Source organism: Hydra viridissima, unplaced genomic scaffold, assembly GCF_058129835.1.
Source record: "Hydra viridissima isolate aposymbiotic clone 2 unplaced genomic scaffold, HvirCarnegie_v1 scaffold_6, whole genome shotgun sequence".
Lineage (NCBI taxonomy): Eukaryota > Metazoa > Cnidaria > Hydrozoa > Anthoathecata > Hydridae > Hydra > Hydra viridissima.
The window spans coordinates 2,000,188-2,022,626 of record NW_028324305.1 but is presented as its reverse complement, the minus strand read 5'-3'; the positions used below and the strand labels follow the sequence as shown (position 1 = coordinate 2,022,626).

At 28.9% G+C, this 22,439-nt stretch overlaps 3 protein-coding genes and 1 long non-coding RNA gene across 4 annotated transcripts; 2 read left to right on the top strand and 2 right to left on the bottom strand.

Annotated features, from left to right (window-relative positions):
- Positions 1-327: 327 nt before the first annotated feature.
- Positions 328-9,611, bottom strand: LOC149886580 (epoxide hydrolase 1-like). The gene is made up of 6 exons (XM_090090871.1): positions 9,211-9,611; positions 3,579-3,734; positions 2,242-2,354; positions 1,915-2,044; positions 643-763; positions 328-496 (listed from the first exon to the last, which is right to left on the bottom strand). The coding sequence occupies exons 1-6, from the start codon at positions 9,569-9,571 to the stop codon at positions 358-360; spliced, it is 1,020 nt and encodes a 339-aa protein (XP_089946997.1). The 5' UTR covers positions 9,572-9,611; the 3' UTR covers positions 328-357.
- A 765-nt stretch (positions 9,612-10,376) lies between these two features.
- Positions 10,377-11,009, top strand: LOC149886579 (uncharacterized). The gene is made up of 2 exons (XR_016453773.1): positions 10,377-10,611; positions 10,748-11,009. It is a non-coding gene; the product is annotated as an uncharacterized LOC149886579 (long non-coding RNA).
- Positions 11,010-11,624: 615 nt separating this feature from the next.
- On the bottom strand, positions 11,625-15,058 carry LOC149886578 (zinc finger MYM-type protein 1-like). The gene has a single exon (XM_090091242.1). It carries the CDS (start codon positions 14,814-14,816, stop codon positions 11,826-11,828), a length of 2,991 nt encoding a protein of 996 aa, XP_089947368.1. The 5' UTR covers positions 14,817-15,058; the 3' UTR covers positions 11,625-11,825.
- Positions 15,059-19,744: 4,686 nt separating this feature from the next.
- LOC149886577 (uncharacterized) lies at positions 19,745-22,172 on the top strand. The gene is made up of 4 exons (XM_090090987.1): positions 19,745-19,917; positions 20,682-20,835; positions 20,949-21,092; positions 21,848-22,172. Exons 1-4 carry the CDS (start codon positions 19,897-19,899, stop codon positions 22,009-22,011), a joined length of 483 nt encoding a protein of 160 aa, XP_089947113.1. The 5' UTR covers positions 19,745-19,896; the 3' UTR covers positions 22,012-22,172.
- The last annotated feature ends 267 nt before the right edge of the window (positions 22,173-22,439 follow it).

Below are 22,439 nucleotides of genomic sequence, written 5' to 3'. Positions count from 1 at the left end.
TAGAAAAAATTTAAAAAAAATTTATATCAATAAATCAAATTTTGAGAAAATTATTATCTTATTTCTATATAAATGTAAAACTTATACATATAATTAAACTTTAAAGTAAAAGAAAAAAATAATAGTTGAAAATGAAATTTCTTATTGGAATTTTAGAAAAAAATTAGTCTTTTTAATTTTTAATGTTTTCAGCCCTTTGAGCAGTAACTAATTACAGTAATAAAAAGAATAAAAAAGTAAAAATGTTAGAAACTTCTCTCAAGAAACTGAAACAGCTTTTGTTTGTGTTTAAAAATAAAATTTATATAAAGCAAAAGAAATAAACTATTTCATAAAACTATAAAAGTAAGAAGATATCTATGAGGCAATAAACTTTATGAGTACATTGTTAAAAACTTCAGGCTGATCATAATGTGGAGCATGGCTTGCATTTTCAACACATTCAATTTTTCCATTTTCCAGAAACTGTAAAGATAATCTACCAGTATCCAACAAACTAGAAAAAAAAATTTATCATCTCATACTTGAGCATAAAAACAAAAATTTTTAACAGTAAGCTTAGTAAACTGTCCATTACTTTATTGAAACTGTTAAAAGACTAAGTTTACATTTCTATAAATGTAAGAAAAAAAAGGTACTAACCAGATTGGATCATTGACACCCCAAATCAGTAAAGTGGGTGGGATAATCTTTTTGAACCGACGAGAGGAGTAAACTTGATTATAAAGATTTCGATAATAATTCAATGGGCATGTAAAACCACCTGTGTAAGATAGAGTATTTAAATCTTTTTGTTTTGTTATAACTAAACTTATCATAGCCCCACATACCACCTGATTACAAATGAAATTGATTTCTAATTTTACGGTAGCATAACAAAGTTTGAGTGCATTCGTTAATCTTTTAACATTCGATAGAGATAAAATTTCATAAAATAAAAACTAAAAGGTTTTTTTAAATTTTTTTTTAACTTGTTTATTTACAATTAAGGCAAAAAAAAAATTTTATTAATAAAACAAAAATAGTTGTAAAATTTCTAATATATAACTCTTTCCATAAAACTTAACATGATTAGAATACATTTCAAAAGAAGGTTTTAAAAGCTTAAACTTTTTTGGACTACTATATAACTCTTTCTATAAAACTTAACCTGTTAATTTAACTTTCATTTTAATAAAGATTTGTAAAAAACTGACAAGTGATAATAGACACTTAATAGAGTTAACATACCCAGTTGAAGATCAATAATGAATAAAATATCAGGCTCAAGATCAATGAAAATAAAATATTTTTATGATACATAATCAAAAAACCATAATATGACAAACAGCACAAACGATAATACTTTTGAGGACAATATTGAAAAAGTAGAAACTTCACGTTAATGTTGAATTACAGCTATGGAAGATGTGAAAAAAGCAAACTTTTTGTCCTGGTTTTTTTCTATATATAAAAGTTTTCTTTAAAAAAAAACTTTTTATGTTTACGTGTTTTGAATAAATTTTAACTCAAGCTTTTGTACCTCTGCTGTCAAAGTTGTTGCAAAGTATCTGAAAATTGCATAAGATTATAGTGAACTCTAAGTTTTAAAGGTTTTAAAGATATTTTCAGGGTTTATAAAAAGGTTTTCAGGTTTTAAAGATACTTTCAAACAACGCTCTTTCATTTTTAAATGATTAAAATGACATGTATTTTGATAAAAAGATAGCATAATTAGTTTATTGAAAATTTGATGTCACAAACTATACAATTTTTTCACTAAAGCTTTGAAGATTATAAAAGGATATTGGTGTGATTTGTCATTAGGCAGCTTTTTCTTAATTTTTGAAAGTGAACTCAGTTTAAGTAATAATGTCATGAACTAAAAGATTATTTTTAATTCTTTCACTACAAAATGTAAGACAATTTAGTTACCTCTCTGAAAGCAATACTTGTATGCCTCAAGATCCGTATCAGTAAAATTTTTAAGGTTTCCCATGTTCCTTATTAGGTCCAATAAAGAAAAGTCACTTGATGAGAGAAACCACTCAGGAAGATATGGTAACTAAAAAACAAGTTTTTATTTACTTTTATAATTCAAATCACTTATCATTTCTATGCCTTTCTTTCTTCATTTTGATTTTCTTTATATTTTGGCTTTTCAATGTTATTTTCATGTTATTTATATCAACTAACCATAAAAAACAAAACTACAACAACAACATAAATCAGTTGTATACACTTTGCAATACAACAAACTACCTGAAAAAAATAGATATAACCCATCCTCCAAAATTGTTTGAATGATGCTTTTTGAAAAGCTCTTGAATAAGGTACATTAACAATAACTAATTTATTGACAACTTCAGGGAAATCTTAAAAGAAAAAAAAAACTAATCAATCAATTTTCAAATAAAATAAAAACATTTCCACTGTATGTGTATATATAAACATGACAAAAGTGGCAAACATTTCATGTTTCTTTCACAAAAGTTTCGATGATTAAGTACAGAAAAATTAAAAAGCCAGTATTTTTAATGGGTCACAGATTAGGCAACTTGTGAAAGATCTTAATTTTGACAAATCAATGGCTGAAGTCAAATCCAAAGCAAAGGAACTTATTTGTTTAATTTATGAATAATTTCATTGGTAACAAGATATCTGACATCCATGTCAAGCATTTTGAGTGCATGCTATTGAAATTGCAAGAGCAAGGGTGCAGCATGAGCATAAAATTTCACTTCCTGCATTTAGACCAATTTTCACAAATTTTGGGGAATTTTAGGAGCAAGGTGAAAAATTTCATCATGATATTCAGACAATGGAAGAGCATTATCATGGAAGGTAGGACTCACATATGATGGCAGACTACTGCTGGAGTTTGCAACATGATCAACCTAAAGTTGTTCATTCAAGGAGATCTTATAAAAGATCATTTTATTGTGCTAAATAGAAATTTTGTTAACATATGTATTAGCCTTCTTGTATTATTTAGTCAAAATAGTAAAACTTTTTATTTTAAAAAGAAAGCTGTTAGCAATTTTCCAGTATTTTTTTATAGTCAGAGCCATAGAAACACCTAATAACAGTAAAAAAAATTAAGGAAACAAGAATCATGTCAACCAATTTTATTTTAGTAATGATTTATTCACATTATAAAAATTAAGAGTTGAAATACATTTTTCATGGTGTCTATTCAATTCTGCCATGTCTGTGTACATTTTCTTTCTTTTTTTTTTTTTTTTTTTGCAATTAATCCCATATGCAAAATAAAAAAACACCAAATAGAATTATGAAATATAGATATTGCAAATACTTTATTTTTTGAATTTTCTTGCATATTAGTAAAATTGCTTTAACTAGAGTGGCCAATTTGCACATTAAGCAATAGATAGGCATATCTTGATTTGTATCCAATAATTTTTTTATGATGTTTGGAATAACACTTTAAGAAAAAAGGTACCTGTAATAAAAGCATATATACCACAGATGTGAAAACAAACTATATTCAGTTTTAACTAACATTACAGACAAATTATTTATTTGCTTGTTGACTATTGATAAATAATCATGTCTATTGATAAAACATAGTTACTTACTATAAGCCATAGTAAAAGATACAAGACCACCCCAATCATGTCCAACTAAAACACATGAATTGTATCCCAGCTCAAGAATAGCTTCTTTCATATCTTCAGCTATTTCATTGACATGATACCTATCCAGCTTTGAAGGCTTACTTGAATCTCCATAACCTGCATTAAAAAAAAATTTGAAAAGAAATTAGCTTTAAATTAAAAAGTACTAAGAAGAAAAGCCTTTGGAAAGCTTTTATTTTTAGTGAAACTGACCCTGCTTTTAAGATTCAAGTAATATTTTGAGAATAACGTTTTTCAAACTTTCATTAAGTGACTCATTTTTTCTAGAACTTTTTTCTGGATATTTTCTCTGTTAAAAATAGTGATTTTTTTTTTCTTGTATCATATTAAAAAAGAATTATAACTTCCTCAATTTTGGAAAAAATTCTGAAAATGCAAAAAAAATGCTTAAATGAAGTCCACTATATTTCTTTTTTTATTCATCAACAAGTCCTTATATGTTAGTTTTTATAAGCTTAAATGTAAAGACTTGGTGAATAGAAAAAAAAATTTTAAATAATTTAAATATATACCAATTTAGAAAATTGATCAGAAAATTTGTTTATATTTAAAATTTTAAATATAGATCAATTTTCATTATTTTTGAGTAAAAGCCCATTATGATATAGGATACAAGGCTTTGATTATTTGAAAAAAAATCAAACCCCAAATGTACTTACACATTGACAATAAAGTGCTATATAACTGATGATTTTAAAATTTTGAATAACTCTTTTTACTGTAACACCATATGGAGTGTCAAAAAAATGCCAAACTGCTTTTCAGTCTATTGTATTTTATGAAAACAAAAAAATAGAATGAGAAAAAGCATAACTATTCAGTCAGTGATTATAGATTCAGTCTCAAATTTGAAAATCATCATTTCAAGGGCTGAAGACAGTTAGGATAGATAATTGTTAATCAGAATTTTTTGAATAATGTGGCATAAAATTAACTTATGTATTTTTATTCTGACTGTTTGCATCATTGGTGAAATAATGGATTTTCTGATTTTGTGAATATTCTTTGTTCAGAACTGGTATGATTTTGGAAACTGAAGATTACCCTCAGTATTGTACAGCAGATAAACATAACTGAAGGCTACCCTTAGCATTGTGCAGCAGATAAACATAACTGAAGACTACCCTTAGTATTGTGCAGCAGATAAACATAACTGAAGACTACCCTCAGTATTGTACAGCAGATTATCAGACAACAATAACTTTTGCTCATTTAGAGCTTTATTGTTCTTAAGAACAATAGCTATAACCAGTGTTAAACAAACTACTCAAAGCAGTTTCATTTGCTCAATCTTCTACCTGTTTAATTTAACTTTTTTTTCATTTCTCTCTTTTCTTGGACACTTTTCATACTCATGAAACATACATGCTTTATTTTCTATTGAACATACAGTTAAGGCCATTAGATCTTTTAACTTTAACTCATTTTTTTAATTCTTTTAGAATAAGATTTGGATTTTAATTCTATATAAAAACACAGGTTGTATGTCCCTGATTTTCTAGCAACAATACAATGTTTTGGCCTTAAAAACATATGATATTATCTCCAGCTTAACTATACCATTGGATTTTAAATCCTTCTAATTGTTTCTGATGAAGTTCTTAAAGATTGCATTTGTTGCTTTGGAATGTGCTTTCCACCATCAACTGTCTCTATGCTACCACAACCCTTCTTCTGGCAAAACCCTGCTATTACTATTATCCTCATAAGAGTGACATTTTGCTTTACAACTTCAGTATTAAATTTTTTACAATTTCTTATGTCTGTTAATCTATCACCAAGGATTCCTTTAATGTCCCACAAAGCTCTAGCTTGCTTCACCATATATTGAGTTAATTTAACTTGATTTGTGGTTTCCTGAATAGTCCAATGGACAATAACTAAGTTGAGTAATTTTATATTTTGTGAAATATTGATCTCATTATGAGACTTTGGTTTAAGCTGTTCCATAATAAAATCTAAAGGGGAGCTTTTTTGAAAGTACTGATTTCCGGCTCCTCTTGTTCAGATGCATTCAAAGATTCATTTAACAACTTAACTTTCTTTTTTACTTTATTGTCTATTTGTAGCATACTCATGCTGGATAATCTTTTAATAGGAGACACACCAAATTTACTAAGACAAGAGTTTATAGCATGCACTTGTATAACAGTTATCCTATAACCTGAATCATGTCTTTTCTCAACTTCTTCAACAGCCTTGATTTTTCATACACAGCCAAAACAAATTTTCAAGGAATTAAAGTACAGTTTAATTGATTATGCTCCAGAGTGACATTGGTCAGGTTTTCTTTAACAATCTTTGAGTAAATTAGTTGAGGGTCACATCATGACTTATTGTATGTTGAATATTAACAAATAATTTGTAAACTTTGATGAGTACAAATTGTATGCAGGTGAACATTTTTTTATTCCAGTTCTTAAGGTTATTTTTCTTTATTATATAATTCTGAATTTTGCATAAATTGCAATTTTTAGCTTAACTAAAGTTACATTTGGGTATGGTATCTTTTCCATTAAAAGACCAGATCAAGGATAAGCAACCATCTGTGCCTTTTTCTTTTTAAGAAACAACTTATAATTGGTTACATCCCTCACATGGACAAGGAGGCAGGTAGGAGGGGAATTGGCTTCTACTAACACTAATCAATTCTGATAATTGAAAAAGAGGGTTTCTAAAAAATACTATGATTCTTGTTGTGAACATAAGTTTAAAATGTTTGCACTTTTATATAGTTGGCCTAATGGTTTTGTTTTCTGTTAATATTAGATCATTATAAAGTGTTAGAAATATTTATGAGTTGTCACAAAATGGATGAAAATGGGGTTTTTTAGACAAGTAGTCTAAAAAGACTACAAGCCCATTTTCCTAACATGCATGCACAACAGGAAGGTCGAGATGTTTTACTTGTTCTTAATTGTGAAATTGGTCCAGCACTTCTTAAAGCCTGTCAGTATGACTGTGATCGTGATTCAGTGTGTTTGTCAAGGGCTGCACAGATTATAGGCAAAACTATATTTGACACCGCTGAACCTTTTACAGGTACATTTCAGCCAGGGTGTCAGGAAAGGTCAGTATCAAAAAACCTCCTTGCACTCATTAATATGATACTAGAAGGTCCAAGATATTTATCTAAAAAGATTTAGTCTAAGTAAAAATCCCTATTTATAAGACAGAAATATCTGGAAAATAAATCTAGAAAAAATGAGTCACTTGTTAAAAATTAGAAAAAAGTTATAAGATTTTAAAATGGTCTATTTTTACCATTTGTGAAATTGAGGGGTACCAGCCAATAGTGTTTATAAGACTATAATTTCTGAACTGCTGCAATTGGAAGCATAATATTTCAAATTTAATCTACACTTAACCGCAAAATTAACGCACCACTTATAAATTCTGACTTATTTTGTATTTCCCAGATATTAAAATATTATGTATTTCCCGGATTTATCAATTACAAAGATGATAAAAATGTTTGTTACGCATTTTATAGGTTTTATTCCCTTATTTAATTTCAAAAATGTAGCAGCTTTTTATAAGTAGCATGTTTTGATGTAATTAAACCTCACTTCTAAAACAAAAGTATGTATTGCTTTTAAATTGTTTTAACAGTAGAAAAGATAACTTTCATTTGAGCAACACATTGTTTGCAATTCAGCGTTCTAGATAAAATTTAAGTCATGATCAATGTGTTGCACTTGTTACTTTGTTTAACAAATTACAAATTTGGTAGAAGATTTGGAGTACCTCATACAACAGTCGGTAGGGTTCTACAAAGTTTTGTAGAGGCCAATGATCATGTTAGACGACTTGGCTAAGGCAGACCATGAGCTACCAATGTCATGGAGGACTGATTTTTAATGCTACAAACACTGAGAGAATGGTTCACTACAACACAAAGTCTCCAAATACAACTTGCTGAAGTTCATAGAACTGCTGTTAGTCAAAATACCATAAGAAGAAGACTTTGTGCTTTAAATTTATGACCTTGGGCAGCAGCTACTGGTCCCAGATTGTCTGTATACCACAGAAAAAACAGACTAACTTTTGCAAGAGGTATATGAATTGGGAAATACATGATTGGGGACAGGTCTTATTTACAGATGAGTCAAGGTTTTGCCAAGTAAGTTCTGAACGCTGACAATGTCTTAACCGTATTTGGGAAGAAATGATTAGATTAGAAGAAATGATTAGATCACTAATTGAGAGTATGCCACGGTGCTGTCAGGCTGTAATAACATCAAGAGGTGCTAACACTAGTTATTGATAAGTTAAAAATGTTTCAATTTAAGCTGTATTAGTGTGCATAACAATAATAATCATTTTACTTTATTTTGTTAAACAAACCATATTTTTGGTTTTAGGTTTTTTTTCACCATCCTCAAAGTCAGTTTTATTATTATCATCAAAATAATTGTTCATGTGTTTTATTCTTAATATGTTTGTCAAAATATATGATAATATTGACAGCACATAAAATAAATCGAACTGTATAGTAGTTCGTTAATTTTGTGGTTAAGTGTATTTATATAATGCAGATGAAATATGAAAATCACGAATATCGGAAAAATCAGAGATGGTATTCCACAGGCTGTTGCTTGAAATGATCTGATCCTTTGCTATCAAGCAGTTTGTCTTCAAGACCTAGAAGAATTGCTATTATGAATTCAGTAACTAAGAAACTGCCAGATAACGAACCGGGAGCCAGTATTGACTAGTTCAATTAAAACTTCTGAAATCAGACAGTTTCTATCTAATTTCAATAAGTTAAGTACCAACACTTCAAAACAATCAAAATTAGGCACAATTTACTGTTAACAAATATTATTAAACTTTTTTTAAAATGTAATCAACAACAAAAATCAGCAATTTAAAAATAAATATGGGTGGAATTCATAATGTGATAAATTAAAAAGACACTTTTTTTTTTTAGTACTATGCATACAGTTGCAGACATAGACAAATAAATGCAGACTATATGCATACTACTGCAAGTGTACACATATGTATATTGTAGTATATGTATTTACAATGTGATGGATTAGAAAGACGCATTTTTTTTTAGTTTTAGAATTCAAGCCTACCATTGCACACCAACTATATGCATACCACATTGTAAATATTTGTCCTATTTTTCAGCATCCTAAGTGTAATTTTCAAATTCTGCACCAAAAACACTTTCCAAATACACAATGTTATATTTTTTCTGTGTTATTTTTCAATTTTTTAAAGGAAACATTTTTAAAAATTTCACGAAAACAAAGTCACTTTGGCAAACCAGGTCAATATCAAAATTGCAGTATCTATAGTGGCTAAGTACCTCTGGTCACTTTGTATTATAAAACTGGTGAACCTTTTTGACAACTTTTAAAATAATAAAACTGATGTTGTTAACAGTCTTAATTAGCTCTATATGCATAAAAAACACATGTTCAATGTAATGTCAATATATTAAGTATGTTAATACTCATATTGATATTTGCATACCAATATCACTATATGTAGTTGGAGAATCATTGAGCCTATTGAAAATTAACGCTAAATAAATAAGGAGTATTTTTAACTTCAATACCTGTCATATCTACTGCAACTACATAAAGATCTTCACTAAGACCTTGCAGCTGGAAACGCCAAGAATACCAGAACTCTGGAAAACCATGGAGAAAAAGTACTAATGGGTTACCTTTTTTACCTTTTGCAACGTAATGAATTTTAATGTTATTTCGATTTTTCAAAGTCAAATACCCATGAACTCCAAATTCAGGGCTAAGCAAACATGGAGGAGATACATGGTCTTTTGCTTTTATTCTTTTCCCTTTTAAAAAATTTAGCACTAATGTAATGACATATCCTGTGATGTACTTTGTAGAAAATGCCAACACAAAGCAGTAGTAAACAAAATCCCTCCAGAATTTTTGAATTACTGAAGCCATTTTTTTTTTTAAAAAAAAACCCTATGAATGTAATTGTAAAACTTTTTCAATAATTGCTATCAAGGTCCATTTACATTATTCATTTTTATAAATATAGGAAATGATACATTCATACATACATACATATACATATACATACATACATACATACATACATACATACATACATACATACATACATACATACATACATACATACATACATACATACATACATACATACATACATACATACATACATACATACATACATACATACATAAATGCATGCATGCATGCATACACACACAGAGAAAGATATATATATATATATATATATATATATATATATATATATATATATATATATATTATATATATATACATATATATATATGTATGTATGTATATATATACATATATATGTTACAAACATTTAATTTCAAAAAAAGCCTTGCCTAAAATATTTCAAAAAAAAAAAAAAAAAATGGCTTGCGTGAAGAAAGGTATTATCGGTTTATGAAAAGACAGTTGCACGTGTTTATCATTTTTTGGTTTTTGGTTTTAAAAAAAACATTTCTCAAAAGTGTCTCCATATGGCCCGTAATTCTATACGTATATTTTTTTAGCGGGGGCAAATGCTATAAACAATTCAAAGTTTTTTTCGAGAAAAAAAATCTTTCGTAAAAACGCAATTTTTTAAGTAAATTATCTTTACGTAAAAAAATTCGAAAACTCGAAGAATTTATGGCTGTTTGTATTATTTTCGGCCATTGCTATAAAGCATAAAACGTATGCGTCACTAAAATTCACGAACTTTTTTTATTTGTAATACATCATTGAAAACAACAACTTTTTTAAAATTTCTATTAATAAATTTTATCCGTTATTAAGTAGGCTGTGCAGTCTATTCTATTTTTATGAATATTTTTACATTCTAGTATTTGGTGTTTAAAAAGACTGTGTAAAATTAATGTAGGAACATGGATTTAATTTTTTCGGATGAAGACTTAGATTTCGAAGTTGCAGAAAATGAGCTTCGCCACCGATTGCCTCGAGAGGTTGGTGTTTAAAAAATTACTTAAAATTACTAAATTTTGATGTTTTTTTTAATGATTTTTTATCGAACAAAATCAGAAATCATACTAAATAGGCGCAGAAATTATATTTTTGTTTTGTTTTTCAATATCATTTTAGTTTAATGGTCGCTTTTTTAACGAAGATGTTTCTGACAACGTTTTTCGAAAGCAGTATCGAGTCCCAAGACCTTTATTAGATTTTTAGAAACTAGGCTTAAAGATGATTTGCCACATTATACTAAGCGAAATAAAAGCATTTCAGTACGTTTCCAGATAATGGTATTTCTTCATTTTATTGGCACAAATGTTTTTTTTCATGTTCTCAGAGACTGTCATGGAATCTCTACCAACACAATTTATCGTATTACACACAGCGTAGTAGAAGCTATTTTCAATGTTAGTGTATTAAATTAATAAAACTATTGAAAGTATATATATATATATATATATATATATATATATATACATACATACATACATACATACATACATACATACTTTAAACTACTAATAGTGCTAATGATATATAACAAGGGTAATAATAATGGTAATAATAATTGCCATTGTTATTACCCTTGTTATATATCATTAGCACTATTAGTAGTTTACTTTACATTAGTTTATAACTATTTGTATATAAGCTTGAATGTAAAATCTTTTTTTAGAAATATATGATTGATTGATTACATACTTATATTATGTTAATATATACTATATATTACATACTTATACCAGTGGCGTTGCGTGAGAAAATTCCAGGGGGGGGGAGAGACCTTATTTTTCCCAACTGCTTAACATAGTTTTCACAACTGTTTTTTATAATTTAAGAATTCAAAAAATCAATTTTTGTCCTATTTACAAAATCTACTGATTGTTATACTACATTGCACTCACTTTCATGAATTGTCAATTATCAGTATTTATTGACTTCTTTTAACAAAACATAGCTTCCTTTACATTTATACAAAATATTCAATTCAAAAAACGTCTAAAGGTTTTACCCATTCATAGTGAAACTGTATCAGTCCAAAAAAATGTTACAATTTACAAATCCAATAAACTTTACAAACCATTTTGGCAGCATATATAGCAGTTTAAAATTTTACGGAAATGAATTAGTACAAAGGAATATGGAAAATATTATTTTATTTCAAAACTTATACGCACAATATTTTATCATCACTATCATTTTTTGTCTACTGTTTGATTTTAATATGACGTTTCTTCAATTGAACCCATCGTTTAACAAGATGTTCGGGGTTAACTCCTTTACAAAGTTCTTTTTCGCACTTTAGTAGCATGAGGCTATCCAATCTCTCGTCACTCATTGTTGTTCTCAGATGTGATTTTACAATCTTGAGTTGACTGAATGAACGCTCATTTGATGCTACACCATAAGCAGCTGTGATTACAAAAATGCATAATTTATGGGCTTGTTTCAGTATATCCTTTAACTTCACAACATGGTACAAAATGTCTTGCAGCGTCTTAGCTGGTGTTCTTGATGACTTAAAATCTTCATGACCTTCTTCTAAACAGATATCTATCAAAATTTCCATCTGGCTTTTCAGCACATGAACGTCTGGAATATGATCCTTGTATCCAGGAGGAAAAAGTTTGTTTGCTTTTGTTAAGTTTTCAATACTCAAATTATCCTTATTTAAAGGAAAACTAAAAATTTTGGTGATAGGGGCAAATATTTCCTTTAATGCTGCCGAGTTTTCTGTTAAACCCATGGCTAGAGAGTCTATGACCTCTTTGAATTCTTTCCGGTAAAAAGCTTTCATCTCCATTGCTATTAATCTATGGTGTCGTTCGTAATCATTTTCTGCATCAATGTGTAATTTCCTAGAAAATATTACTGCACTTTCAATCAAATTATTCATAGCATCTGTATCGTTACTGATATTTTGTATGTTCTTGGCAGTACTTTCAATTACATTTATACTGTCGATAACATTGAAGTTTGGACTTTCTAAGATTTCTGTTAATATTTTTATCTTCTCAATGATATTCTTCATGAAGAAAAGAGTAATAATGAAATCAAAAGTTGTTACTTTTTTCAGAAGTCCCATTGCCTTAGTTCTTGTGTTAGTATCAAAAATCTTATTATTTGAGATGCTCTGAAGAAGATCAACAACCTTCTCTAAACACTGATTTAAAGCCTTAACAGATTTTGCTAGACAGGTTGTTCTAGACAGGTTTACAAGCTGTAGTGCACTGTCAATGTCTTCCAGTTTTTCTTTTAAATGACTAAATCTTTTTGTGCTTGATGTGAAGAAAACATGCAACTGTTCGAGGACATTAAACAATTCTCGTATTAAAGTATTAACATTGCATGCATGTTCAAGAGCAGTGTTTGTTCTGTGGTCTTGACAAGGTATGTAGGGTACATTATGGCCAACTTCTTCTGTTATATACTTTTGTACTCCTTTAAATTGTCCAGACATTGAACTCGCGTAATCATACGACTGAAAAGCCATCTTTGATGTGTCAATGCCTTCTTTATGTAAAGAAGATAAAATTAGCTCAGCCATCCCTTTTCCAGTCTTATCAGTGCATTCAACGGATTTTAAAAGCCTTTCCCGAATCTCACCGTTTTCATTGGCTGTTCTCACAACTATACTCATTATGTCCTTATTTGACATATCGGGAGTAGTGTCGGCCATCACGGAAAAAAAATTGGAGCTATTAATTTCTTCTATGATCTTTCCCTTTAATTCAGTTGCAATTAAACTAATCATTTCATTTTGAGACGATGGACTTGTGTATGTAACTCTATATGGACGAAGGGCTCTATCTTCAATCCAGGCTTTTAGTGTGGGATTGTGGCGAGAGATAAGATTCACTACTGCAACAAAGTTACCTTGATTAGCACTGTCCGATTCCCTAAACGCTAGCCCTTGGCTTCCTAAAGTCTTGCATGTATCAATAAGAATTTCAACAGTTTTTCTATTCTGTACCTCTATTTTTTGCTCTTCTATAAGAGCAAGTCTATTGGATTTATCAATAAGGTGATCTATATGACCTTTTTTCATAAGAAAGTGACAATATTCACTTAATGCAACTTTATGTGCTTGAGAGGTAAAGTGTGCCTGAAGCTTTCCAAGTTTTTCTTTCCCATAGCTTTTCATCTTGGACCAAGATCTTACCCCAACATTTATCCAAGCATCTTCAGTTTTTCCCTTCTTTCCAAATACCTTAGGGAAAAGCCGGCAGACAAAACAAAATGTGGCATCCTTCTGGGTACTGTATTCTAAATGTTCAAACTCTTTGTACCACTGGGGATTAAATCTATTTTTACCGTCACTTGGGAAACTAGCAAGTTTTGGTTGGTGTGGTCCTAACTGGATTAAATACGATTTTTGATTATCTGTAATTGTATGTGGACATAATCCTGGGTCATGGCTTATCAATGCTGATGAATCTGATTTGTCAATTATAATACTTTGAGCTTTGATATCGAGTTTTCTTAAAAAAGCATTTCCCATTTTCAAAACATTTTTTGACATTTCCACCACAGAACTTGTTGCATTTACAATTTCAATCGCAGCGAATTTTTCATTTACTAATTCTTCTTTACAGTATTTTTTATAAATGTCATTACAATCTTTAAGATTATCTATTAAAACACCCAAATTCCCCATGAGCAAAGTCCAACTTGTTGTTTCACTGCTTACTTCAGAAGTATCCAAGTTAATAATATTCATGTCATCCTTTTCATCTCGGTCAGGAAACTGGTTTAAATGATCTGATTTAGAATTTAGTTCTGTAAGTTTCTCTGCTTGTTCCTGGACTACAACATAACCCAAGTTTTCCCCTTTTGCATCATTATCTTGAATTTTTGAACTTGCATCCTCTTCAAATTTTTTATCAGAAGATGTTGATTCTTCTTCTATGGATATACTACATGTTGAAGTCGATGTTTCAATTATTATCAAGTCTAACTTTGCATGTTCACTACTTTGTATTTCATCATCCACTTCGACATCATCACCAGCATTCTGAGGTACCATTTTTCGTTTTTTTGAAGCTAAGGAGGCTAGAAAAGGATTCTCTGGGGCTCCCACTGTTTGTATATGAACCTTTCTACCACCATGAATGGATCTTTCATGACTGGTTTTATAGTCGTTGTTAAATACTGCTTTGCATACGCAACATTGTAATTTATATCTTTTGCTTTTCATAGTTAGTGCTGGAAAACAAATGCAGATACTATAATTTACCGTAATTTTTAACTGATTTAATGTTTATAAAAGTTATCACTCTTAATAAGTGTGATAACTTTTATAAACATTAAATAAGACAAATGTTGAAATCAATTCATGGAAATAAATATTCACGTTTCAAAGTAGAAAGTATGAAAAAAAAAAGAATAACTGCTTTTAGTCAAACATACAGCATAAACTTTCAGCTGCCATTTTTATTGTTGATAACAAAAAAAAAGTAGCGCGAAAAAAAAAACAACGCGGAAATCAAAAGGGCTCTTCTTTATGACTCCACAATTTATTTCGTCTTGTGGAAAACAGCCATAAGTCGTTTAAAAAACGTAAAGTTTATTTGTCCAAGTCAAAAAAGAATTAGATGGATGATGGATTTTTGCAAACATTTTAATTTTATTTAACTAGAAAGTATTTTTTGATTTTATCACCTATTTCCCAACTGTCCCAACTCTCGGCAAGGAAATTCCCAACTTTTCTCTTTTTTAGATTCTGGGAGGGGGGGACTCCCCCCCCTACCCCCTCCAAGGCGACGCCCCTGACTTATACCATAACATTTGTAAATATATATATATATATATATATATATATATATATATATATAAGGTAAGTATGGGTATTAAGGCCCACCTTTGTCGAATGCGCGGTAAAGAAATGCTGATTTTTTTTTGCTGCCAGTGATAAAACCAGATAGCTCTAATATTTTAATGTCGAAAAAAAGTTTCACAATTTATTTTTTCCCTAACTTTGGATTAGTGGGCCTTATTACCAGCCGGGCCTTAATACCCATACTTACCTTTATATATATATATATATATACATATATAAAATATAATGTAACTATACATATTTTTATTTAAATAGTTTGCTAATTAAAACATACTAAGCTTCCCAAGAAGAACCTCTTTGTTTTCTCTGATCTTAATTGCTAGTAACATTTTAAGTTCTTTAGACAGCATTTTATTTTGTGGTGTATCTGTGTATTATTTTGTTGTGTATTTGTGTATTATATGGCATATTTATCAACTACTTATACTTTTCTTTAGTCAAACACTATTAAAATTTTGTTTAACCAAAATTACTATCGAAAACCTACATAAATAAGTATGGAATTTTAAATTCATGCATGAATTGTTAACGAAGCACAAAAAGGAACTGAATAATCGATTAAATGCAGATTTTAAGTAATTAGTTTATTATGGAGTTACCAAAATCCTTTTCAGTTTTATCTATAAAATATCTACATAAAAACACAAACAAAGAATGTTCAATGATTTTGAAGCGCGAACTTTGTTCCAACAATGGCCGCTAAAAATCACTAAGAAAATATCTAAAATTGAGATCAAAAATCTATCTGAAGTTTTTTTTCGAAAAAGCGCATTTTTTATCTGAAAAGGCTATTCCCTGGTTCGTTTATAGCATTGGATTTAATAGCGAAGTTTTTATCTTAAAAACGGAATTTTTTGAATGTTTATAGCAATGGACTTTTTTTTCTTCGCTTTTTACGGTAAAAACTTCGTGTTTTACGGAAAAAACTTCGTGTTTTATGTTTATAGCATTAGCCCCGGGTTATAATTATGTAATAAAGCCCATATATCTGACGAAGAATAATTTATTACCAAAGTCCATTAAACTTAAAAAAAGTTGCTAATAGAAAAATTGTCAGGTAAAATTTGCCATAATAAAAAAGCTTAACGAAGTCATAGAGTATTTACAATTAATATTTTCATTGACTGTCTTGAAAGCTGACTGAGACAGCCATGACAGATGGACTGAGAAAATGATGGCGGCAATCAACATAATTATGGAAACCTTTTTTCATTTTGATTGTTATAAAGAAATACTCTTTTTTTGACTCTTGATAATGACGTCGAGATTACTGATTATTAAAATAATTTGTTATTTTTTTGTTATCTCACTTAGATTTGTATATTTCTTATCTAAACTTTTTAAAATTAATTTATCATAAAAAAAACAAGTCTCTATAACTCAATTAATATATTTGCTTTTTTTATATGAAGGTCTCCCACAGAGGGGTTTGAGACGTTTTAGTAAAATAGCAAATATATAACTGATTTGTACTTATGTTCTTATTTTAAAAGAAATCATTTCATAAAAATAAACTTAACAAAACACATGTAAAAAAGAGCTGTACACTTGTCACTCGACATATTATTAGCATGATAAATATTTCAAACATATAGGTTTATAGTATTTTTACAAAAGGTCAAGTATTTTACAAAAAAAGACTGCGAACATAATATGTTAAAGCATCCATTTTCTTACACTGATGTCCATACAGAAAGTGTATTGTTTTTTTTCAATTTTTACCCTAATGAACTGAGAAGCGCTCATCTACTCCTTAACGTCCAGAAAGTACTAATACAGCTGGAGTACAATATACCTATTTCTAAACTTGCATAACGTAATGCTTCTATCATTTGATGCTCTCGAATGAGTTGTAATTAACTTCGGTGAGTGTCAAGCTAAATGATATGAGTGTCAAGCTAAATGAAATCATAGATTAAACTCTTCAACAGTCTCCTCAATATTTTCTCCATCTGAATAACTTTCTCTGGTGTCATCAGAACTATAAGAAAAAATTTCACTTTTAAAGTTATCTGTATCACTTAATATGGTATCAGATTCATTTAAACTTAAAATTCATTTTTTATAATAAAATGAAATCTTTCCTAATGTATTGGAATTTAAGGTTTTGTCTGTGACATTGATATTTAAAAGCGTGGCACCTACCATAATTATCTGGACTCGTTTTGTCAATAAAGATATTGAAGACAAGTTTTATCTAAGCTTATGACTTTTGATGTTCGGTAGATTTGCTTCGCTTGATGCATTTAAAATACCTAAACATGCGAAATCTATTACACATAAAAGTAATATTTTTGTCATAAATTAACGCTCATAAATTTATTTTTATCTGTAATTTTTTAACGGCTTCTAACTTCATTACTTTTTGCACCAATTCAACGCGTTATTTGCATTTTACCTAGTATTTTGTTTTCTCAATTTCCAGCATTAATCTAACGGAGATAACCTTTATTCTCCAAGAGCCTACAACAGCAGCAGCGTGTTATTTTTTTAAAAAAAAACATCTTTGATTGGTTAACTTGCATTTTAAAAAAAGTCAATATCATTAAAAACTTGGGGTGGGAGCTAAGGCTAGCTTTTGTCTAACTAAAATTAGCCGACTAACTTTTTAGTCTAACTAAATTTAGTCGACTAACTTTTTAGTCTAACTAAATTTAGTCGACTAACTTTTTAGTCTAACTAAATTTAGTCGACTAACTTTTTAGCGTAACTAAAATTAGTCAGCTAACTTTTTAGTCTAACTAAAATTAGTTGACTTAAACAAGATTTAGTGCTAAAAAAAACTGAATAACATATACCATGAAATTATATGAACATAATATGAATTATGACTAGAGCATCCCGCCATCGGACTCGGCGGGAATCTCGTACGAGATTTACGAGATTTACGATAGCGATGCATCGGTTTTTACGCAAAAGGGCGTAATTGGATTATTTTCCATCGTAAAAATACGCGACTGATGGTCAAAATAAAGTTCGGTAATTTGTCGGAAAAACCTTTAAAGAAACTTTGGAAAAATAAAAACATCGAAATTCTTATGAGGTTTCTCGAGGTACAATGTAATTCGATGATTTATCACGAGATTTCACTGTAAATACGAAGTATTTCTAATAATACTAGGTATTTGATTAAATTGCGATGGTAATCTATAAAAAGAGTGAATTAACTGTAAAAACAGATTTAGATTTTCGCAAATTCCCTTCGCAACTAAACACTCCATCGGAAATTAATTTCCAATTAATTTCCGACTGACAAAAAACTAGTAAAGCTGTAAAAGCTGTAATTTGATTACAGTTTTATATTTAGTTCCTACAAACCTACTAGGGATAGCACATTTACTTACTTTGATGTTAAAAAGTTACTTTTAAACAAATATTACTTTACAAAACTTAGATTAAATTATCAAGTATATTTACATTTAAAAGTAATTCATTTTTTAAAAAGTAGCATAGTAAAATAATATATTACATGTAAAATATACTTACATAAAGTTGATTTTAAAAATGAGTAACTTTTTACTTGTTAAAGTAATTTATTATTACTAGTAAAAGTAATTAACATAAAAACGTTATTTACTTTTTCTTTGTCTATGTAAATTAATGTAAAAGTAAGTCATGTGAAAGTAATTTACTTTAAAAAGTAATTTAGATTTAGATGGTTTGCGAAATGTAAATAAAATGTAAAAAAAAAAAAGATTTAATCTTTTTATTTTCCGATAATTTACGACTGTTTGTGGTGGCTTGCAAAATTTTGCTGTAATTTTACGAAAACCTCGTAATTATATATAAATACATCGGAAATACCACAATAATACGAGTTTACACTGTAAACACGACTTATTGTAAAATTACGCGAAAATATCGTACGATGACGCGTAAATCTCGAAATATATCGGAGAGTGCGTGAAATTCTCCGAATCGGCCTCGGACTACATCGCACCTCCGATGTGATACCGTTCCTCACCATCGTATCACATCGGAGCCACCTTTATAAACTATTTCTCACATCGGAATTTACGCATTTACGCAATTTTCGATGACGGGATGCTCTACACTCTTAAAAAAGTTCAGGCAAACTCTGTCCGGAATGGTTCAGGTCGATAGATTTACCTGAACATTCAGGAAATTTACCGTATCGGTTCAGGTATTTTAGCAAATTAGCTGAACACTTAGTGTAAAACTCCTGAAATGTTCAGGCAAATGAAATTGCGTGAACTTTTCTACCGGAACGTTCAGGTGTTTTACCGGAAACATCAAGTAAATCGCCTGAAAATATGAAATTATTTTTCCGCGTCAACAGCAATCGCCATTAAAGCTTTTAGAGGTTGCATGTGCTTGCTTTCTCTTATTTTAAAACTTTTTATTAAAAAAATGAGCATAAAAAAGTTGTCAGAGTCAAAGTTGGCAGAATATTTGTTATCAAAAGGAATATCTATAGATGCTACAGAAAAGCTTAAAAGTAAGCTATCTTTTCATATTTTTTGCGAACGCACGTAAAAGAGATGTGTATATAGTAAATTTACGTATTTATGTATGTATATTTACATATACATATATATATATATATATATATATATATATATATATATATATATATATATATATATATATATATATATATATATATATATATATATATATTACATTTACATACATATAAATGTATATATTTTTTTTGCCAAAGTACGTAAAAGAGATGTATATATAATAAACACATCTCTTTTACGTACGTTCGCAAAAAATATACACACATATATGTATGTAAATGTAATATATACATATGTAAATATACACATGTATATATACGCAATGTATATACACTAGGGTGGTCCAAAATTATAAACTATTGAAATTCATTTCTCCACAAGACTGTCTTTGTTCCTATTAATATATGCAATATTGTAGCCAAATTTGAAGCAAATCTGATAATATTTATCGGTTGCTATAAATTTTGACTTTTTGAACACTATGATAAAAAATCAAAAAAATTAAGTTTTCTAAGATGCATCTTGTATGAATTACAAGATGCATCTTTTTAATTACAAGTTACATGCAAAACCTATACGACAAAAAAATATTTAAAAGTTACAAGATGATCTTGTAACTTTTAAATATTTTTTTTGTCATGTAGGTTTGGCTAAAGTATTCTTAGGTTTTGCTAAAGTAAAATTAAAGAAAAGGATTTTACAAGCAGTCTTATACTAATTCTTATCTTAATTTCAGAAGGATTTCTGTTGCAATTTCCCAGAGTCAAATGATTTTTTGGCTCATTGGGAGCAAATAACGCCACATGTTATTTCTTGGTCAAGGCAAAAGACAAATTTGATGGTGAAGCAGATTCTAGCTGAGCTTGATATGCCAGACAACCCTTCTATAGGTATCTTAGTGTTATAAAACAATATGGCAGGGTGTATTTGATATGTAAAATCATTATAATATTTTATAAATTAATAAAATGATTTTACTAACAAATTTGTTTTTTTAAAACAGGAATTGAAATGGATTTTGCATTCTTATTACTCCCCTTTATAATTAAAGTGCCATCAAAGAATAAAAGTTGTGCATCAGCTGCTGAAGTTGCAGAACATTTCATTCAATTTTATCCTGTATATTGGAATAATAGATTTCTAATAGGTATAAATTTATTCATATATGAATAAATTCTTCTAATAGATATAAATATATGTTATAAATGTTATAATAATGTTATAAATTATACATGTTATAATAATATGTTATAAGTTATACATATGTGTAAAATTATTCTAATAAATATAAATTTATACATATACATTTTTCTGTATAGCAATTATAATAACATGTAAAGTTATTAAATATATTATTGTGCATATTACTACAAACTTAATATTATACCTAATATATTAAGTATAATATTAAGTTTGTAGTAATATGCACAATAATATATATTTAATAACTTTACATGTTATTAACATTGCTATACAAAAAAATGCCCCATTGAGAGTCAGACTATCAAAGGAAGGGGAATACATAAATATTCTGACTTTAGATTATTCCGAGTTAAGTAAGTTCTCGGTAAACTGTGATACCAGTATCTTGGTATATATACAGATTTTCAATCCTCCTTTTACTCTCTCTCTCTCTCTTTATCTCTCTCTCTCTCTCTATACATACATATATGTAGAGAAAATTCAAGGGGAATTGAAAATCTGTCCGACTTATCCAGGGTCCGAGTTAACAGGATTCTACTGTAGGGTCCGATTTAACAGGATTCTACTGTTGTTGTAGTTATTAAATATAGTAAATATAGTATTAGTTCTAAGTTGTATGTGCTGATATTTATATTTATTATGTATTAAAATTACATTTTTTAAATGAGTTATTTTAATTTCCTTACTGCGTCTAAATAGGCATCAACTCTGATGGAAGTTGTGATTCAAAGTCCTACTCACAAGCATCCTTTAGTCATAGCTTTGGGTACTCATTGCTTTGTCAAACAATTATTTATTGTTACAGAGTGTCGAGCTATTCCTGTCAACAGATGTATATCTTATGCTGTGGACATTATAATTAAAGTTTATTTTTTAATAAACATGGAGTGTGCGGAACAATGTAGCCATATATTGTACTTTTTGCAACATACTGCGTTAGGTTACCAAGATGAAACGCATCTATAGAGAGGAGCCAGTGACTTGTCGCTTTATCTTAGACAAAAAAGACTTAATTAATTTTAATATGCTGAAACATTTATATTTTAATAACTATTTCCTATATTGCTTTGTTAAGCGTAAATTTGTAATAATTATAAAATTAAATATATTGACTTTCAGAAAATCAAATATCGTTTTTACGTCTAAACCGAGTTCATTTAAAATCACAATTTGGCATTTTACTGAATATTTAACATCTTCAGGCCTACTAAAAACTAATATCGAATTTATGCCTAAACCAAGATAGTTTATAATCGCGATTTGGAATTTTACTGAATATTTACTCTTTTCA